General features: G+C 52.2%; 1 protein-coding gene across 2 annotated transcripts in view; it reads right to left on the reverse strand.

The window, feature by feature from the left end:
- POC1A (POC1 centriolar protein A) overlaps positions 1-17,567 on the reverse strand; it is a 97,155-nt gene that overhangs the window by 29,045 nt on the left and 50,543 nt on the right. The window contains exon 10 of one of the 2 annotated variants that reach the window (XM_059937661.1): positions 15,366-15,464. The exons of the other annotated variant lie outside the window; for it this stretch is intronic. Coding sequence (XP_059793644.1) covers positions 15,366-15,464 — 99 coding nt within the window. The remainder of the gene's footprint in view (positions 1-15,365; positions 15,465-17,567) is intronic. 2 annotated transcript variants of the gene reach the window in all.

Raw genomic sequence — 17,567 nt, forward strand, 5'->3', positions numbered from 1 at the left:
AGCCAATAAAATGAACTTCATCAAAATTCAAAACTTCTGCTCTTTGAAAGGCACTGTTAAGAAAATGAAAACACAAACCACAGACTGGGAGAAAATATTTGCAAGTTACATATCTGGTAAAGGACTTGTATCCAGAATACCTAAGAACTTTCATAATTCAATAAGACGACTAATTTAAAGAATAGGCAAAAAGATTTGAAGACACTTCACCAAAGAACATATAAATATGAAAAACATGTAAAAAAAAGTTCTACATCCTCAGTCATCAGGAAAATGCAAGTTAAAATCACCACGAGATATCCCTTATACACCTATTACAATGCTTTAGCGTTAAAAAGACTGACCATCCCAAGTGCTGGCGAGGAGGTGGAGAAACTTGAACTCTCATACACTGCTGGGGAGAATGCAAGATGGAACAACCACTTTGGAAGACAGTTTGACAGTAACATAAAAGGTTAAGCATATACCCATTACACGTCTCAGCCATTCCACTCCTAGATATTTACCCAAAAAGAATGGAAGCATATGTCCATAGAAAGATATGTATGTAAAAGTTAACAGCAGCTTTATTTGTAATAGCCCCCAAATTGAAAATAGCCCAAGTGTTCACAAACAGACAAACAAATTGTATATCCATTCGATGGAGTAGTACTCAGCAATAAAAAGAAATGAACTATTGATAAATGTAACAACATGGGTGAATCTCAAAATAATTAAGCTGAAAGAAATCAGACTAAAAAGAACATATAACTATACGATTTCAATTATATCAAATTCTGAAAAATGCAGAAAAAAGACTCGTAGTTGCCTGGGGCTGGAGGTGGAGGTACTGGATTGACTACAAAGAAGCACAAGGAAATTTGGGGGGGTGATGGAAATGTTCTATAACATGATCATGGTGGTGATTACATGATTGTTTGTCGAAACTCAGAGAATGGTTCACTTTTTTAAATGGTGAATGTTACTATTTGTGTACTAATAAGTCTGACTTGAAAAAGAAAAAAGATGCAGTTACAACCGAAATGCCCCTAGGATCCCAACAGGCCCATCACATGACACTGCACTTGACACTACCCATCACTGCCACTCTGCACTCAAGGTGAAAATCACTGCCTTGCCACAGGACATTACCAGTGGGCAAAACTCAAGGCTAAAGACCGCAGGTCAGGCCCGCGAGGTCCACCATTGGTCTGGGGATGATGGTTTCCAAATGCAGAAGGTCAGAGTCACATTTCAGTGACTCCCCAGTCGTTAGCAGATGTCCCAAGCAAGGTTTTCCAAGCAGCAGCTGCCCAGTCTATGGAACTTCAGGTCTCAGCCGCTTAGGGGTCCATACACAGCTTGACAGTCATGAGCAAGTGAGGTCTACATACACCTGGCCAGAAGCCAGGAGTGGCTGGAGTTCTACCATAAAGATGTCATGAGCTGACTTGACAGAATGCCCCCCTCTAGTTGGGCGGGGTGGTCAATTATTAACACCTGCTTAAGATGGAAATTTCTCCTTCTCTTTTAGTCTCTAACACCGGACCTTGCCCCCTGCCCAGCCTGCTCCAGAAACTAAAACTCTGTAACAGACAAAAACATCTAGGAACTAACTGGTCCAAGGCTTGGGTCTGGCCAGAGAGGGGAGCCAGAGGTGACCCAGGCCCAAGATCTGGACTGTCTCACCAGTTACCCTCCTAGTATAGACCCTGAGTGCAAAACAAAGAAATGGACAGACACACCACACACCACAGTTGAATCTTTTCAACTTAATCTTTCGTCGAACTGCTCATCACATAGCCTGCTAAGCAAGGGTGCAGATTCACAGACACAGACGTTCCTTGGTTTTCACCTCAGGCCTTTGGCTTTGACAATTTACCTCATGGAAAGTTAACAGGCATCCGGTTCGCCTGCCTCCCTGTCTGCTAAACCTGGCCCTGGCGAGGAGAGCAGGGGACAGAGCAGAGCTCACTTGGGCTCTGCTCAGCTCCAGCTTCTCAAGTGGAAATAGACACAGCTGTTTTCTCAAATCAAAGCTCAAAAGAAACCTGGTACTGTATTCCCCACACATATTTGTGGACTACATCTACTACAGCCTTGTCTGCCCTATAATTTAGGGTTCCGGCCCGGACTCCAACAAGAGAGGAAACTTCTGGTTCTAAACATAGCCTTGAACCCAAGAGGAATTCTAGTTTCTTAAAATCATCTAATTGTTTGGCAATCTTGCCAATGTTCTTCCAAGCCAGCCCAAGTATGTGTGTGGGGTTTGGTTACCGCTGCTGGCTTTTGTCTAGAGTATGAATGTGCAGGGTGCCTCCATGTGTTCCCCACACCAGGCTCCCAAGGAGAGTGAGCCAAGAGGCTCGGGGGGATGGGGCTGGACAGCTTCCTCTGAACTCAATCAGACTCTCCAAGATGACAGATTCCAATTCAGTGTAAGAGCCACCCTGTGACCCCAGGCTCCCACCAACGGGAAGCAGACAGGGTGTCCTCTGAACTAAGAACTGTGAAGCGGTCAGAGGATGGGTCTAACCTGGAGGATGAGGGATCCACGTGCCTGACCCAGGCCTCCTCACACAGAACCAGTGCTGTCCAGGCACCAAGACCACAGGCAGCTTGGCCCACTTTCTCACCTCACAGTCCTCTCCTGAGAGTCCCTCTGAGGCAGGGGCCACAGCTGCCTCTGTCATCCTATTACACCTGTGTGGGTCACAGGCCTCCCTGGCATGTGGGAGATGTTAAATGCACAAACCACGGAACCCCCGTCTCCTCACTCAGGCCCAAAGCAAGACCGAGGCTCCCACCCCCAGGGCTATGTCAGCCACCCCTGGGCTCAACCCCAGCCATCTCCTGCTGACTCCCCAGCCGTGCTCTCCAATACTTGGTCTCCAAGTATTCCTCCCCACACAGGAGGGCTGATTTATACAGCCAAATGTGTTTCAAAGGTGTGAAAGGACGGCCTTGGTAAGAAGCAGGAAACAGGAAGTCATTCCAATGTCCAGATATGCCCCCAGGAGAAAAAAGTAGGGCAGGGGAGGACTGTCCTACTGAAGTGACACGTGAGGGAAGCTGTGGGGAGAAGCGGGGGAGGATGAAACGGGGAGAGGAAGGCTAAGCAGTTGCAAACTGGTGGCAGCCATGAGAAAGCAAGCAGACCATCGTGCAGCGAGAACTTTGCTGTGCCCAGGGGAGGTCCTGGCCCTCCTGGATCTGAGCGTGGAGGAAAACCAACCCAGGCTTTAGGGGTGGAAGCCCTCCAGGTCATCACACCTGGTACAGCCAGAAACACGCTGACAGGCAGCAAGGCAGAGCCCAGGGCTCAGGGACACGGATGAGAAGGAACAGGGCAGGGCAGAGTGGTGGGGTCCTCCACACAGCCCAGGGAAGCCTCAGGAGGAGGCGATGCTGCAGAGCAGCTGCTGCCAGTCTGCCCAGAGTTCCTGGAGAGGGTGCACCTCCGGAGCATTTTGAGAAACGACAACGTCCACAAGCAGACAACGCCACCCTGCGGTCCCCATGCTGGTGACCAATACCTTTGTAAGAACTCCCTTTGAACACGACCTGTTTCCTGTAGGGCCGGCTCTTGCTCAGTTCAGCTCCACACACGTCACTAAGGGCCCACTCCAGGCTGGGTGCTAAGTAGCTCGGGTTGTTACCTCCTACCTTGAGACAGAAACACCTGCCCTCCCCACCACAAACACTTGAACCGAGACACCCTGGGCGGGAGATCAAGGCTTCTGATAAAGCTTAAGTGTTGACTGTAGTTTTTGTTTTGTTTTTTTAAATTAAACTGCTTTAGACTTTAGACTTAGAGAAAAGTTGCAAAAAATAGTACAGAAAATTTCCATATATCCCTCCCCAAGGCTCCCCCAGTGTTAACATCTTACATAACCATTAGTACAATGGTCACGCCAGGAAATTAACATTGGGACAATTCCATTAACCAAACCAAGGAAGGGCTCCATTTGAGCTTCATCAGTTTACCCATTAATGTCCTTGGATCCTGATGTTCCAGAATCCTATCCAGGACCCCACACTGCATTCAGTTTTTTCTTAGTCTCCTGAGATCTGTCCAGTTCCTCAGTTTTCCCTTGTCTTTCATGACCTTGACATTTTTGAAGAGTACTGGTCAGTTTTATTGTCAAATGTCACTCAGTTTGGATCTGTTTGATGTTTTCTCACAACTGGGGTGAGGTTATGCATTTTTGACAAGAGCACCACAAAAGCTATGTGCATGACACCACAGGGCTCACACGGACAGGTCTTATATACCAGACAGGTCTTATATATCTTATATATCAGTGATGTTGACCTCGATCAATGGTGATGTTGACCTCCCTGCCAGGTTTCTCCAATGCAAAGTTACATCTTTCCCTGTGTAGTCAATCATGGGGCACTGTGGCTTGGCACTGTGGCTCTTTAAAAGGGAACGTGTGGCTGTCATTACAAACTCTGCGTGTCAGCCCGGCTTGTTGATGGCCGCAGCTGCCCCACAGATGAGAGGCATCTAATGAAGATGAGCGGCAGAGCCGACGTCTCTGGAAGCCGCCGAAGCTCTCGGTGACAAAGAGGAACAGTAGCAGTTTATTTATAGATCCACTTGAAGACAGCTCATTGTAACTACTGGAGTTGAATTTTTAAAACCTCGGGAACAAAGGCTGGCTATTTTAAACTCTCCTTGCACTTAGTTCAATGGAGAGTGTTCGAGGCACCAACCATCCCCGGGCACCACTCCCACCACTCGGCAATTCATATTTTGTGCAGCATCTCAGGACACGAGCAGAGCCTGCCAAGACAGATAACCAGGACTGGCTCTGCCTACCCCGCAGAGGCAGCGGGCCTCCGATGAGCCAAAGCCCTCACCCTGGTGCTGCCCAGGGAGGAGCCGAGGGAGGCTGCCTCCCCCCCCACCCCCCCCCCAACCCCGGTGTCTCACAGCCTCCCTTTCCTGGAAGATGAAGTTGCACACAGCTGTTGTGAATCAAGGTTACATCACCCCTCTCCCTCCCTCCCCCTGTAGGCTGTGAAGAGGGACAGCGCACCCCAGCGGACGCCTGCCCCAGGACAGCTGGCAGTAGCTGGCCCACCTGCGCTGACACATCTCCAGGCTGGGACAAGGGCGTCCTGGAGCTCAGAGTACACAACTCTCCCTTGTGGACAGTGGGAGGGTGGAGCCCCAAGGCTCTGCCTGGCCCGGCCCAACTGCAGCTCTAAGCTAAGAGCGCTCAACCTCTCCACGTAGCAGGACCATGGTGAGGAGGGGAGACGTGGGCTTTCAAAGGCTCCCACGTCCTTATTTGAACAAAGAGCACAAAACAATATTCTTGACACAATGCAGAAAAATGTGAACATGGACTAGGCATCTGATATTACGGAAATATTAATTTTGTTGGATGTGATAAGAGCACTGCAGTTATTTAACCCAGAAAAGTCTTTATTTAGGGTAACATATCTGGATTAAACAAAAATATTCCAACTCTTCTAAAAAAGGGTGGGAGGAGATGAACAAAATAAGATCGGCAAAATGCTAAAGCTAGGTAAAGGATACATGGGGGGGTGGTTCATTATATTATTCTCTCTACCTTTTGTGCTAGCTTGAAAATTTCCACAATACAAAGGGTTTTTTTGTTGGTGGTGGTAAAAAAAAATAAAAAAATAAAAAAATAAAAGCTCCAGGCTACTTGAATGAGCTGTGGAGCTGAGGCCAGGCAAGCGGGACCCCAGGAGGAAGGTGAGGCACAGGATCACCCCCACTCTGGTGTTCTGGCACTTTCAAGCACAGGAGGCAAATTAGGCTGAATCCACAAACGTTCAGACCAGCCTTTGGCACTGCCATAGAGAAAGCCCCGATGGCACCAAGAGCATTCAGTGAACCCTGCAGCAATGTCTGGACCTTCAAAGAAACTAATTTTAAGATAATCTCCATGGAAACCATCTATTCTGATTTTTTCCATGGTAACCAATGAGAACATAAACACAAGCATCATCCAACACCCTTACACCACATGGACAACGCTGCCATCCAATCTGGAAAATACAAGCTGAAAAGGGATTTTTTCCATTGAAATTGAAAGAAGGACTAAAACTTCTAGTCCAGACATGTAGATTCTCCCACCCTCCACTGCCCACACCACCCCTTGCCACCTGCCCCCAAACTGACAAACCAGGTCAGAAAGTGGTTTCCTTCACTTAGCCTGGGACCATCAAACACGGCAAAAGGAAAGCGCCAGAGCCTGCCTCTAGCCTCACACACTCAACCCACGATGCCCACAGATAGCAGAGTGTGTCCACTGAACTCTGATTTCCTGAGCATTCTGCTCAGGTGTCCAGACACATGTTGGGCACCCCATGGAGACCAAGGCCCCAGGCCTCCAGGGCAACAAGTTAGGCCTGTGAAAAACTGACTGTGGCCGAGAGGGGCTGCTCCACCAAGCAGAGTGCTCTGGGTAGGTGGAGCAGGAAGATTTCACAAGCTGCTGCCCTTCCTGGGAAGGCTGCATGGAGGAGGTGCCATCTGGAAAGAGACTAAAAGGAGGAGAGCGGCTCTGCTGGGGAACAGGGAGGTGGAGCCAAAGAATCACAGTCAGATTTAAGCAACTGGGTCTATTTCCACTTGTGGCTCATTTCTTCCATTTTCAGGTTTCTAGGTTTGAAAGCAGCATGGAAGGAAGGAAGGAAGGAAGGGAGGGAGGGAGGGAGGGAGGGAGGGAGAAAGGCAGGCTAGCTCTCAGATGCCACCCTCTCTACTTCACATGCATGGCCTCTGCTGGCTCTCTGTGGAGAGGGGACTTGTCAGCGTGGCCTAACCAGGCTGTGGATGTTTATCATCACTGTCTCCAAAATGGTAGCATCACTGCAGTGGCCCCAGGGCTGAAACAAAGGCACTCTGAGGCATGCGGTGTGCCCTGTCCAGGGCTGTGTGTGCCTTGGAGTAAAGCACCACAATGTCAGGACCCCACTGTCCTGTGATTTGGGCTCGATTCCCCATGTGCAACTGTGGAATCTCCACTGACCTTGAACCCACGCTTTGGCTGCCAGGGGGAAAGGAAACCCAAAACAGCTCTGAGTCCCTTGAAAGAGATGAGAGCTCTCACAGGTGTGTGTGAGCGCCCAGGTTCACACACCAGGTGTGTCCCGATGCATGCAGAGCTGGACACAAGGGTGTCCAGGCTTTGTCTGGATTCCACACTGTGACTACCTTAATACATCTTGCCCTGGATTTCTAAGACTACGTCCCCTGTTGGTTTAAGTCATTAATAGGCCTTCCTTCCTAAGAATTGTGCCATTCTCCTCTGGATAGGGACCTTGTGAAAGGGATGGGAATTTTCCAGTGGCGGGAAACTACCATCAGCCTCTCAAAAGGGCAGCTCAGAGAAGGGAGTTCAGTTACTGCCCCATCCCACAGCCCCATCCTCTTGGTGCCACTGCCGTCATCGCTGTTTCAGGGCTTGTTCCTGCTCTTGCTACCTGGAGGCACTTCCCCAAAAGGCTCTACAAAGAAGACCTCTACCTGGGGGTTAAAATGTTGGGCCACAAGCACCCAGGCCGTCCCAAGCTCAGGTGTCAGAGACTCACCCGCCAGCTTCCCTAAAGGCCCAGCAGACTCTGGAGGATGGGAGGTGACCTAGGCACCCCCATCTGCAGGGTAAGAGGTGGACACTGAGGACAATGCAGGAGGCAGGTGGCCTGGAGAACATGGATTCAAGCACTGATGACGGAACTGATGCAGCAGCACTAATGGCCAGGACAGGAGCTGAGAGAGGATGACAGGCCCGGCAGAGGCCCACGGAGGGCTGCCCTGGGTCCCATCCTCTAACTGATGTCCTTGGCTGGTAACAAAACCACACATCTGCCTGCCCAGTTGTAAACAGAGCACAGTGGGTTTAAAGAGTGCCTTTAGGTCTAAAGAGCCTAAAGGGCAACACCGGGATTTCTTTTAACACCACACCGAGATCAGAACCAACCACACCGCTTTTCGTCTTCTGGAAAGAGGAAGACTACAGTGCTCCAAACTGGGCTGAAGGGACACCAATTCTCCAGGTGCCTCTCCCAAGCTGTAGCCCCCATGAGCCATAGAAACTTCCCAAGATGGACAGAGACTCACTCTCTCTTTCCAGCCACCTCCCTGCTCGCGATGCCAGGGTGTCAATCGGCTAGACTCTTTTCCAACCAACCAGCAGCATCAGCACCACCTAGAAATTTGTTAGGAATGTAAATTCCTTACTGAATCAGACACTCTGGGGATGGGGCAAGCTGAATTTTAACAAGCCCTTAGGGTGACTCTGATGCACACTAAAGTTTGAGAACCACTGCAAGAGGCTTGCTGCAATAAATGTCAAATGTTAAAAGGCCTGTCTCCTCACTCCACTGCCAGGAAGCCCAGCAACTCTGCCTGATGCGTTTCTGCAAACATTGTTCTCGTGCTTGGCAAAGGCAACCCCTCCCTTCTTGTAAACACAGTAATTATTTAACATGTGCCTGGTAGCAGCCCTGACCCACCTCCCAGTAAGTCAGTTGTAGCCTCTGGAAGGAAAGGAGAGGGCATCCCGCCTGCCTCCCAGTACTGGATACAACAGGTCAGCGGGGAGGGCTCAGCCCCTCACTCTGATCCCTGGGCCCAGGAAGCCCCTCTGCTAGGGGCGTCGAATATCTGGTGCTCCTCGACCATGCACAGCCACGTTACCCATCAGCTACTGTCCAAGGGTGCTCTGTTTCAAGCAGGAAACTTTCTTTAAATATCGCAGTTTGGTGACAAATATTGAATCTTCTATATTTCTAGTCTCCTCTGTCTTCCCATGGAAACTAAGAAACCTATAGCACTTTACACGACTTCCATTCAGGTAAAGGTGGGGAAAATGCAATCTGAGTGTGGAGTGAGGCATCTGTCTGAGCACCTCTATCGCCCAGGGTCAGCAAAGGCTGCGGCGGCTGCCCTGCCCTGCCCTCACCCCTGCAGGATGGTCTTTTGCAGAGTGAGCCGGTAAAATGGAAAATGCCCAGAGAAGTAATGTACTCTGGGGGGAGAAATCAGGATACAGAGAATCCAGATGACCTGTCTGAGGTTACAGGAGAGACGTGCCACATCCAGCCAGGCCCCAGCCTGGGCTTGGAACAGGATACAGGGACAATACTGCCAGCCAAGCTCTTAAAGTGGCTCCCAGAGCCAGAAGTTTCCAGCATCATCCACCTCCCTAGTAGGGCTGCCCAAGAATCCTCTCCAGGGCAGCCATCCTTGTAAGACTGCTGTCCTCACCGCAGGAAGCACCTGGCCAGCGAGGTCTCTTATTGTTCCCCTGTACTGTGCCCAGCCCCAGGCCATTCCAGGTGACCTGGAGACACCTCACAGAACAGGAACCTTGGGGTCTTAGTGGGGGGAATAACGGGGACCAGCAACGGGGAGTCAAATTTCACCAAGGGTGAGGGGCATGCAGACACCAGAGGCCCCAAGGCGGTGCTGCCAGGACTCAACACAAGCACACACACACAAAAGTGACCAAGACCTGTTTCTGAGTCACCAGAGTCTGTCCTGTGCTGGGCTTGCATATCTGTCCCAGGGGCTGAGGAGGCTAAGATGCCCACTGAGAAATGGGGAGAATACTTCTTGATCATTTCCAGTCTAGGGTCTCTTAGTTTTGCTAACAAAAGGGCTGAGACCCAAGGGCACAGGCTTGATTGGTACCTGGGCCACTGACCAGCAGGTGACCTTTGGGCTCAGGTTTCTCCTCTGTGCAGCACAGTGGGCAGGAATTATCTCATGGGAGTCATCCACTAAGTCCCAGGAAACATGAAAACAAAGTCCCCACTGTTCCTAAGTCAGCCCCCAAGGCCCAGGCGCTGCCAGGCCCAACAATGGCCAAACCAGGCAAGAAGGTACTGGGAGGGGCCCGGGAGCGTCTGCTTTCCTGTGTTTCTCACCAGGCTCTCGTTCACATGGATGAAGGAAGCTGTGGGAGGCCAGCTATTCAGCCAGAGGGTGCAGCAGAGGGAGAGCCCCCAGCACATTAAGAGGCACATCTCGACCCCCACAGATGCCCCGAGCCTAAGGCAAGGTCAGCCGATGTGTTAGGAGTCTGGGTCCCATGAAACCAACACTTTTCCAAGATGCCTGTGTGCCTGGCATCCTCTGACTGAGGATCTGCTGCCAAGAGCCCCTTGCAACAGCTTGGAGAACTCAGAGCCAGAACTGGCCTCAAGTGGAGAAATGAGAGGCTCCCCTCTAAGACACTTGGGGTTCACAATGCCCCATCTACCAACCCACACTTCTCCTCACTACAAAAAGCAAATGCCAGCCAGAAATGTGTGTTCTCAGTAAAAGACCCAAGTCATCCAAGTTCCCAAGCGAGAAAGCAAATCTATGAGGCAGGTGGAAACGGGTCCCTTCCCCAACCTTGACCCAATGACTCCTCAGTCCAGGTGCCTGCATGAGAACCCAGATCTTGAGCAAACGCCACCTGGGATTCCCAGATCCTCAGCGTGGGGCAAGATCCAGTGCCAAGACTCTCTGGGCCAGGGATCAGGGCCCAAGAATCCCTAAGTCAAGCCCACTCTGTATAGCACCCCAAAATGGAAATGTGGGAGCTGAAGGGGGGCACAGGGGGTGTCTGGGGCTCCCCTTTCAGAACCAGAGAAACTAGGAAGAAGAAACAGGCCATCCTTAGGGAAGGCTGAGGCCTTGGACCAGATATCCTAGGCTAACCTGGCCTCCTCTTCCTGGGGACAGTCCTAGCACTGAGGCTCAGGGGGTCCTGGGCACCATGCCCTGAGGAGTCAGGGGGTGAGGGGGGAAAAGAGGCCTGTTTCCACCCACCTCATGGATTTGCTTTTGTGTCTGCGAGCAGAGAGGACTTGAGCTACTCATCAGGAAGCACAACTGATGCCCGCAAGAGTCCAGAAGCCACAGTGGACCTCACAGGGACAGTCTGCTGAGCGGAGTCAACCTCAAATGTGACCCGGTCAGAAGGGCCCCCACCCCCGCCTGCTGTCCCTCACCGCAGCAGGTTTGGAGCACATTAAGTCCCCTGCCCGGGCAGGGGACTCGCCTAGCTCTGTTGGACAGAGGAAGGAAAAGGAACATTTTAAAAATAGCTAAAGCTTGGTGAGCACTTGCCACATGCCGGGCACGGTTCCAAGTGCCTGCTTGTCATGTACCACCTCGTGAAATCTCCCGAAGGAGGACCTGGCATCTCCTCATTTGAGGTGAGTGGAGAAAAGCCCTCGGCCCTAGACCTCAAGGTTCTCTGAACTGGAGGGCAGCCAGCCCAGAGAACTCAGGAAGTGGTTTTTTAGTTTTACTGAATTACCTAGAATTCGGCCTTCTTCCACTCCTGCCCCACCCAGCACAACCTTCCTTCTCAATTGCATAACAGGCTCTCAGATGTTTGAAGAGAGGGCAAGAATAAGATTATATCAGAATAGATGCATCTTTGCTATTAAAGATGGTTTTACGATGCTTCTGTGGTTGAGGCAGAAGTCAGCTATAGCGGCTGGGACTTGCGGGGCACACGCCAAATCCAAGGTCAGCCAAGACACAGTGGTCCATAGCCTCAGGGACAGACCAAAAAGCAGAGACAGCAGGAGGGAGTGAAAACGGTGAGGATGAGCGCAGAGAGGGCGAGAGGACGAGGGCTGTAGCAGGAACAGAGCTAAACAGGAGCCCCTTGAAAACGCCAGCACAAGCCCCTGACACAGACAGCTCGTGGGGCCCCACACAAGCCCCTCTGGGAGGCGGCTCATCTGCTTGAAACCTTGCAACCTTCCTCCAGCCATGCAGCGTGTCGTGCGGCAGACCACGGAGTTTCCAGCCCACCCTCAGCCCAGTGCATGGGCTGGAGTCCTTCCTCTGCAGGCTTCCAAGCAGAGAAAGCTCCCCAGCCACAGCCCTGAAATCCCTCCTCATGGCAACTCAGCCAAGAATAGAGGGAAAATGGAACCCATTATTCTCATTCTGAAGGGCTGGGAAATGGCTTTTGCTTTTCAACATGAAATGTGTCTAAAAATAAGCTGTGAATTTCAACCAGAGGTTGAAAATAGCTCCGGCAGTGAACAGAGCTCTGTTCAGAGTGGGCTCAAGGATGGCCTTCATTCCAAGAGCGGGAGTAGAATGCCACAGTCAGGGCAGGGGTCCAGGGCAGGGGCTGTCACAGGCTCACAGGGCTGCCCTTGCCATGGTCTGCCCCTCTGGCTTTAAACTGCCACTCTAATAGGCACGTGGTCCAGAATTCAAGATCCAGCACCTGGTCCAATGCGCTTCCTAAAATCCCCAAACGCACAGGAGTGACTCGTGCGGCGTTAGAATCTGAGACCCAGTGTGTAGACAGAGCTGAAGGGGGAGGGGCCTTCAGGTCTGAGAGCTCCTTGGGCACGGTGGTGGTGCTCGTGGGCTCTCCGAGAAGCCAAGCCACCAAATCGCTCACCAGGTACTACCGCAGAGCCCGGAAAGCCTGCAGGCAGGAAGGGTAAGAACACACTCCAAGTGTAGTGAAGAAAACCAAGTTGCTCAAGGTCTTTTTTTGTTGTTTACCATCACCCATGGAAGATTCCACAGTTCGATAAGCCAAACGACATTTCTACAAAGTGGGCTTGTGTTAGAAAGTCAGGCTGAGAGACCTGGGCCACAGATGCTGGTGGGGAGCCCAGATCTGGCCCATCAAGCAGGAGCACAGGCTCCAGAGTCCTCAGTGCCCCCACTAAGCTCCTCCCACCCTGACAGCCATGCCCGCATTCCCACCCTCCTCCTGCTGCTGCAGCAGCCCCCTTTCTGGGCTCACTCCGAGGCAGGAGTTACTGCAGTGATTCTCAACTGGGAGCAGTGCTGCGCCCCAGGAGACATTTGGCAATGTCTGAAGACATTTGTGACTGTCATAACTGGGGGCGGGGGATGCTACCGGCAGCTAGTGCAATGCTCCTAAACATCATACAATGAACAGGATTTCTTTGGGCCAAGATTCATCTGGCCCAAAGAATCGACGTGCCGAGGCTGAGAACCCCCAGGTTGCTGGAAGGATGGTAATGTGGACAGAGCTAGACGGGTGGGGGCTCCCTGAGGAGCTGAGACACCCTGGCCGGCCACAGAATCGGTCATCAGTACTATCTCGGCGCCAGGGAAGCCCTGGGGCAGGACGGGCAAGACCATACTGTCAGCTTGTGTTCCCAACTCAGGGGAAGACCTAGTCACTGAGCCGTGCTATACTGACTAGCTTGCCTCAGTTTGGGAAGACGAAAAAATTCTGTGTATGATGGTGATGATTGTTGCCCAACAGTGTGAATGTACTTAATGCCACTCAACTGTATGCTTAAAAATAGGCAAAATGGTGAATTTTATGTTATGTATATAAAACAAAACAAAACAAAACAGCCTCCCCAGCTCTCCTCTTGACCTGGGAGTCCTGAGATCAGAGCAGCCCCTGAAAGGGTACACCGGTGGTATGCGTCTGGAGGAGGACCTATAGGTCAGTTCAGAGTCTCAAAGGGGCCTGAGACAAATGAGGAAAAAGCCCCAAATGAAGAATGATTTTAGGATTAGCAAGTCAAGTCACTTCATAGGTTAGCAGAGGTCACCTACATCACACATGGGGTCCTCAGAGCCTGTCTGTGTATTCGGGCCCCATCGTGGAAATGGAGGCTTGCAAAGAGTGGGTGCTTTACCTGGGACCACACAGCCAGAGACCACACCCCTTCCCCAATTTGAGCCCCACGTGGTGATGCCCACTGGGCAGAGGGCCTGAGGGGAATACGGGAGCAAATGGTTTTCCTGAGCCCGGCTGATGGTTCGAGCACCCAGGCCCTACCCTGCCCTGTCCTGCTGGCTTTCCCCACCCCACATCCTTCGTCCTAGATGATCAGGTCCCACAGCTATGGGAAGCAAGGGTGCCCCACACCCCGTCTCTGAGCTAGGGCTGAAGGGACAAGAGGCAGCTTGTCCAAGTTACTTTCTCAATAACTACAAGAAAAGGAGCATGGGATTCTCCCCTTGCTGGTGATTACTAACCATTTCCAAGAGACAGGTGGCAGGGCCCTCCCCCAGGGTGGGAAAGAGCTTCCAGGCAGCCCTCTGCCACCTGCAGTTTCTAGCTTACTCAGCCCTGCTCAGAGGGACCAGCATGGTGGGTCCCCAGGTCCAGGCACCAGGGCAGGCAACTAAGCCCCAGGTGTCTCCTCTGTGAATGAGAGCAGTAACTTTACCCACCCATCCCGATGAGGTAAGGAATATACAGGGCAGTACACATAAAGGCCTCGGCAGGGCCTGGCTCGCCGTAAATACCCAAGAGACGGGAAGCTGTCGGGGAGTGGGCATGGACCCCAGAGGATCCCAACTCCACAGTTTGGAAGATGCCTTTCTAGGTGGAAGATGAAATGGCAGCAAGCACACCACCGTGCAACCCAGCCACCCCCTCCCCGCCCCCCAACAAACCCAAAAGCTGAGAACAAAACCTCTGGGCCAAGGGCAACCCTTGGAAGAAAAGCTTTAAATCCCAACCTGGCCTGTTCCTAGAGGGAGCCCCAACACACAGGATGGGGCGTGGGCGGGGCGGGGCAGGGCCCTCTGCTGGAGCCAAAGAAAGCCCCGGGATGGACTCAGAGGCTTCCTGGTTCTATTCTGGGCCAACCTTGACTTGCTGGGGACCTTGGGCAAGCCGCTTCCTGTTGTTCAGGCCAGTTTCCGCGTGTGGGAGAGGCCACACTGCCTCTAAGATCCAGGAGGGAGAGATTTAAGCAGCCTGCGGCCACTGGAGCTTACAACCCTCACAGTTCCACCTCCTTGGCTTCACCGTTTATTTTAGCCAAAGCTGAATGTGACCTTATTCAGTGAGACGGTATCAGTTATCTTCTTTTCCCCAAATATTTGTCCAAAAATATTAACTATTTTAATCCAGGAACACTGAACGCCCTTTTACCAACAAAGATACTAAAAATGGTTTGTGGCTGAGGAACTTCCTTTCCATGGTTAAAAAAAAAAAAAAAAGGAAGTAAGAACAACAGGGCTGGGGCCCTTCCCATTTGTCCCAGCTGTGGCTTCAGGCCCCGCACCCTCTAGGAACCCGACATCGAGCCCAAGGCTCAGCAAAGGATGGGTCCTTCCTTTCCTCAGGCCTCAAACAACCAACGGCCTACAGCATGGAAACAGTCCCCCACCAGATGGTACGGGGCCTAGGCACCCAGCAGTGTGCGCTAACGGCCTCTTCATGTCTTATGTGTTCATTCTAGATTTGAAACAAAGCACCACAAGCACTTAAGTTTTTCGTAAATGATGAGATCTTACCAGGGTCTCTTCCCTGTGACCAGCCTAAGCCTGCAGCACCCCTACCATCCCCGAGCCCAGTGTTATTCACCATGACCCAGCCCACCAGTCACAGGGCTCAGGATATGCCTGTCAAGCCACTTACCAGAGTTCTGGAGGAGCTGGCCAGCGAGGCTGCGGGCCTCTGCACTCTTAGGACTTCTCCATAATTGACAACATCAAAGTTACTCTTCCAAACCATCACCTGCCGAGACCAATAAGCACACAGAATCAGGGGGAGAAAAACCCCTTACCAGTCCTTCTCCATGGAGAAAATGGGCCCAGAGGCCACCCCCAAAGTTCTGGGCCAGTGGTGGGATTGTGGTCCCCACCTGGCACCCCACTCCCTCTGGGACCTGCACCATCTCTGAACAGGCCCCAAGAGGATCGGGTGCTCCACCAGGACGGAGAGTCACTATCACCACTGGGCCTCTGCACTGGCTGCTCCCTGGGCCTGAGATGTCCCAGGCCCAAGCTCTGTGTAGCTGGCACCTCAGGCTGAAGTGTCTGCTCTAATACCCCCTTCTCAGAGAGGCCTTCCCTGGCCCTCCTGTTAGTTTTTATCATAGCCCTCTATTTGTTTCCTTCAAGGCATCAGAGTCGGTAGTTAGTTAATCTTTGTCCCTTTTCCTTGTCTACCATCTGTTTCCCCACTAAAATACAAGTTCCTTAGGGTGGCGGCCTGGCCGGCTTCACTGTGAGAAGTGGTTCAGATACAGACTCCAGGCCAGACAACTAGGGTTAAGATCCTGGCTCCATCCCTTACTGTGTGGCTCTAGGCAAGGGACTCACCCTCTCTGTGCCTCAGTTTCCTCATCTGTGAAAAGGGGATGGTCATAGTTCCCACCTCACAGGGCTGCAATGAAGCTCACAGGAGACAGTCTGGCACAGACACTGGCCCCCAGGGAGAAGTCGGTAACACGTCCATTATTCTACATCTCACTGGGAGGATCTTCATGCCCTGAGGCTCCCAAAAGCTGGGCAAGAGCGCTCCCTGCTGGAGGGTGCGGGCCACCCGTGGCTGCACTCCTCTAGGGCCACTTCCAGGATGGCAGGAATTGTGAATCGTGGCCAGGAGTCAACTGAGGCCACAGAAAAACCAACGAATCCACATAGGATGGAAATTCAACGTGCCCTGGATGCATGCCCCATCGGGACGCAGCCACGAGCCTGGTTCTTTGGGAGGCTGCTCGCCACTCCCAGAGCAGCACCACTGTTCATTGCTCCCCAGCTGATGAGCATCTAGGGTCTCTCATTTGTCCCCTTTACAAAAAGAACATCGGCACACACCCCCTTGTTTATAGGGTCCTGTGTACTGCACAAGTCTAACTGCTGAATGGTCTTGAGCCGGGGAATGGCTATCAGGAATGTGAAGAGAATGTCAAATGTCATTCCCAAAAGGCTCTCAGAGCAGACAATCAGAAGGCAGCCAGGGAGCTGACAGCAGCGGCTGCCCCAGGAGGGGCCAGGGTCAGGGAAGCCCTACTTCCTACCAGGTTGCCTCTTGTGCTATGTGAATTTCTTTTGCCAGGACTTTATTTATGGTGTGAATTTACTGTACTAGTTTCCCTAGTCTTCTGAGCAATGAGCCAGGCCTTCATGCCCAGGCAAGGCTCAGGGGTTCCCTCTGCCCTCCTCCTGCCTTGTGTGGTCAGCACAGGAACCGGTGCTGGTAATGGGAAGATGCCTGCCAACTCTTAGCCATGCTGTGCCTCCAACCGTCCTCTGCTTTACTGGCAGAGACTCAACCAGAATCGGTCCATCAGGCCGGGGCTGGCGCTCACTGGGAGGCCAGCAGCACTTTCCTGGGCAGAGCTGTCAGAGCTGTGAGGCCCGGGAGCAGTGGGATGAACATTCTAGGTGACACACCAGGTCACCAGTGGCTCGGAACAGCCACCCCTTCCTCCCTGCCTCAGGGAAGTGTGGTTTTCTGGACAAGCAGCACTGCGCCAGAACCCGGAGAAAGATTTCCAGCGGGTGACTCTTCAACGGCCCTGGAGCCTCCCAGGTGCCAGACTCTGGGCCAGACCCCAGGGACAGGGTGCCCCACAGGAGGCAGGTAATCAGGGCTGAGCAGTCTGGGGAGGAGGCACCAGGGTGGCTGACAGGGTGACAAGGCAGGACAGGACCTCCTCACACATGTCCTCGCTCCGCAGCCTGGAGTTGGAAAATGCTGCCCCCTCAGACAGCACAGGAGCAAAGGACGGCAGACGACAGAGTGCAGGCTCTAGCGCAGGCTCCAGCTCTGCTGCAGCCGAGACTCGGTTTCCTCACCCACAGACCAGCTGAAGAGAAGGCTTGCCCCACG

Source organism: Balaenoptera ricei, chromosome 11 (assembly GCF_028023285.1).
Source record: "Balaenoptera ricei isolate mBalRic1 chromosome 11, mBalRic1.hap2, whole genome shotgun sequence".
Classification (NCBI taxonomy): Eukaryota; Metazoa; Chordata; class Mammalia; order Artiodactyla; family Balaenopteridae; genus Balaenoptera; species Balaenoptera ricei.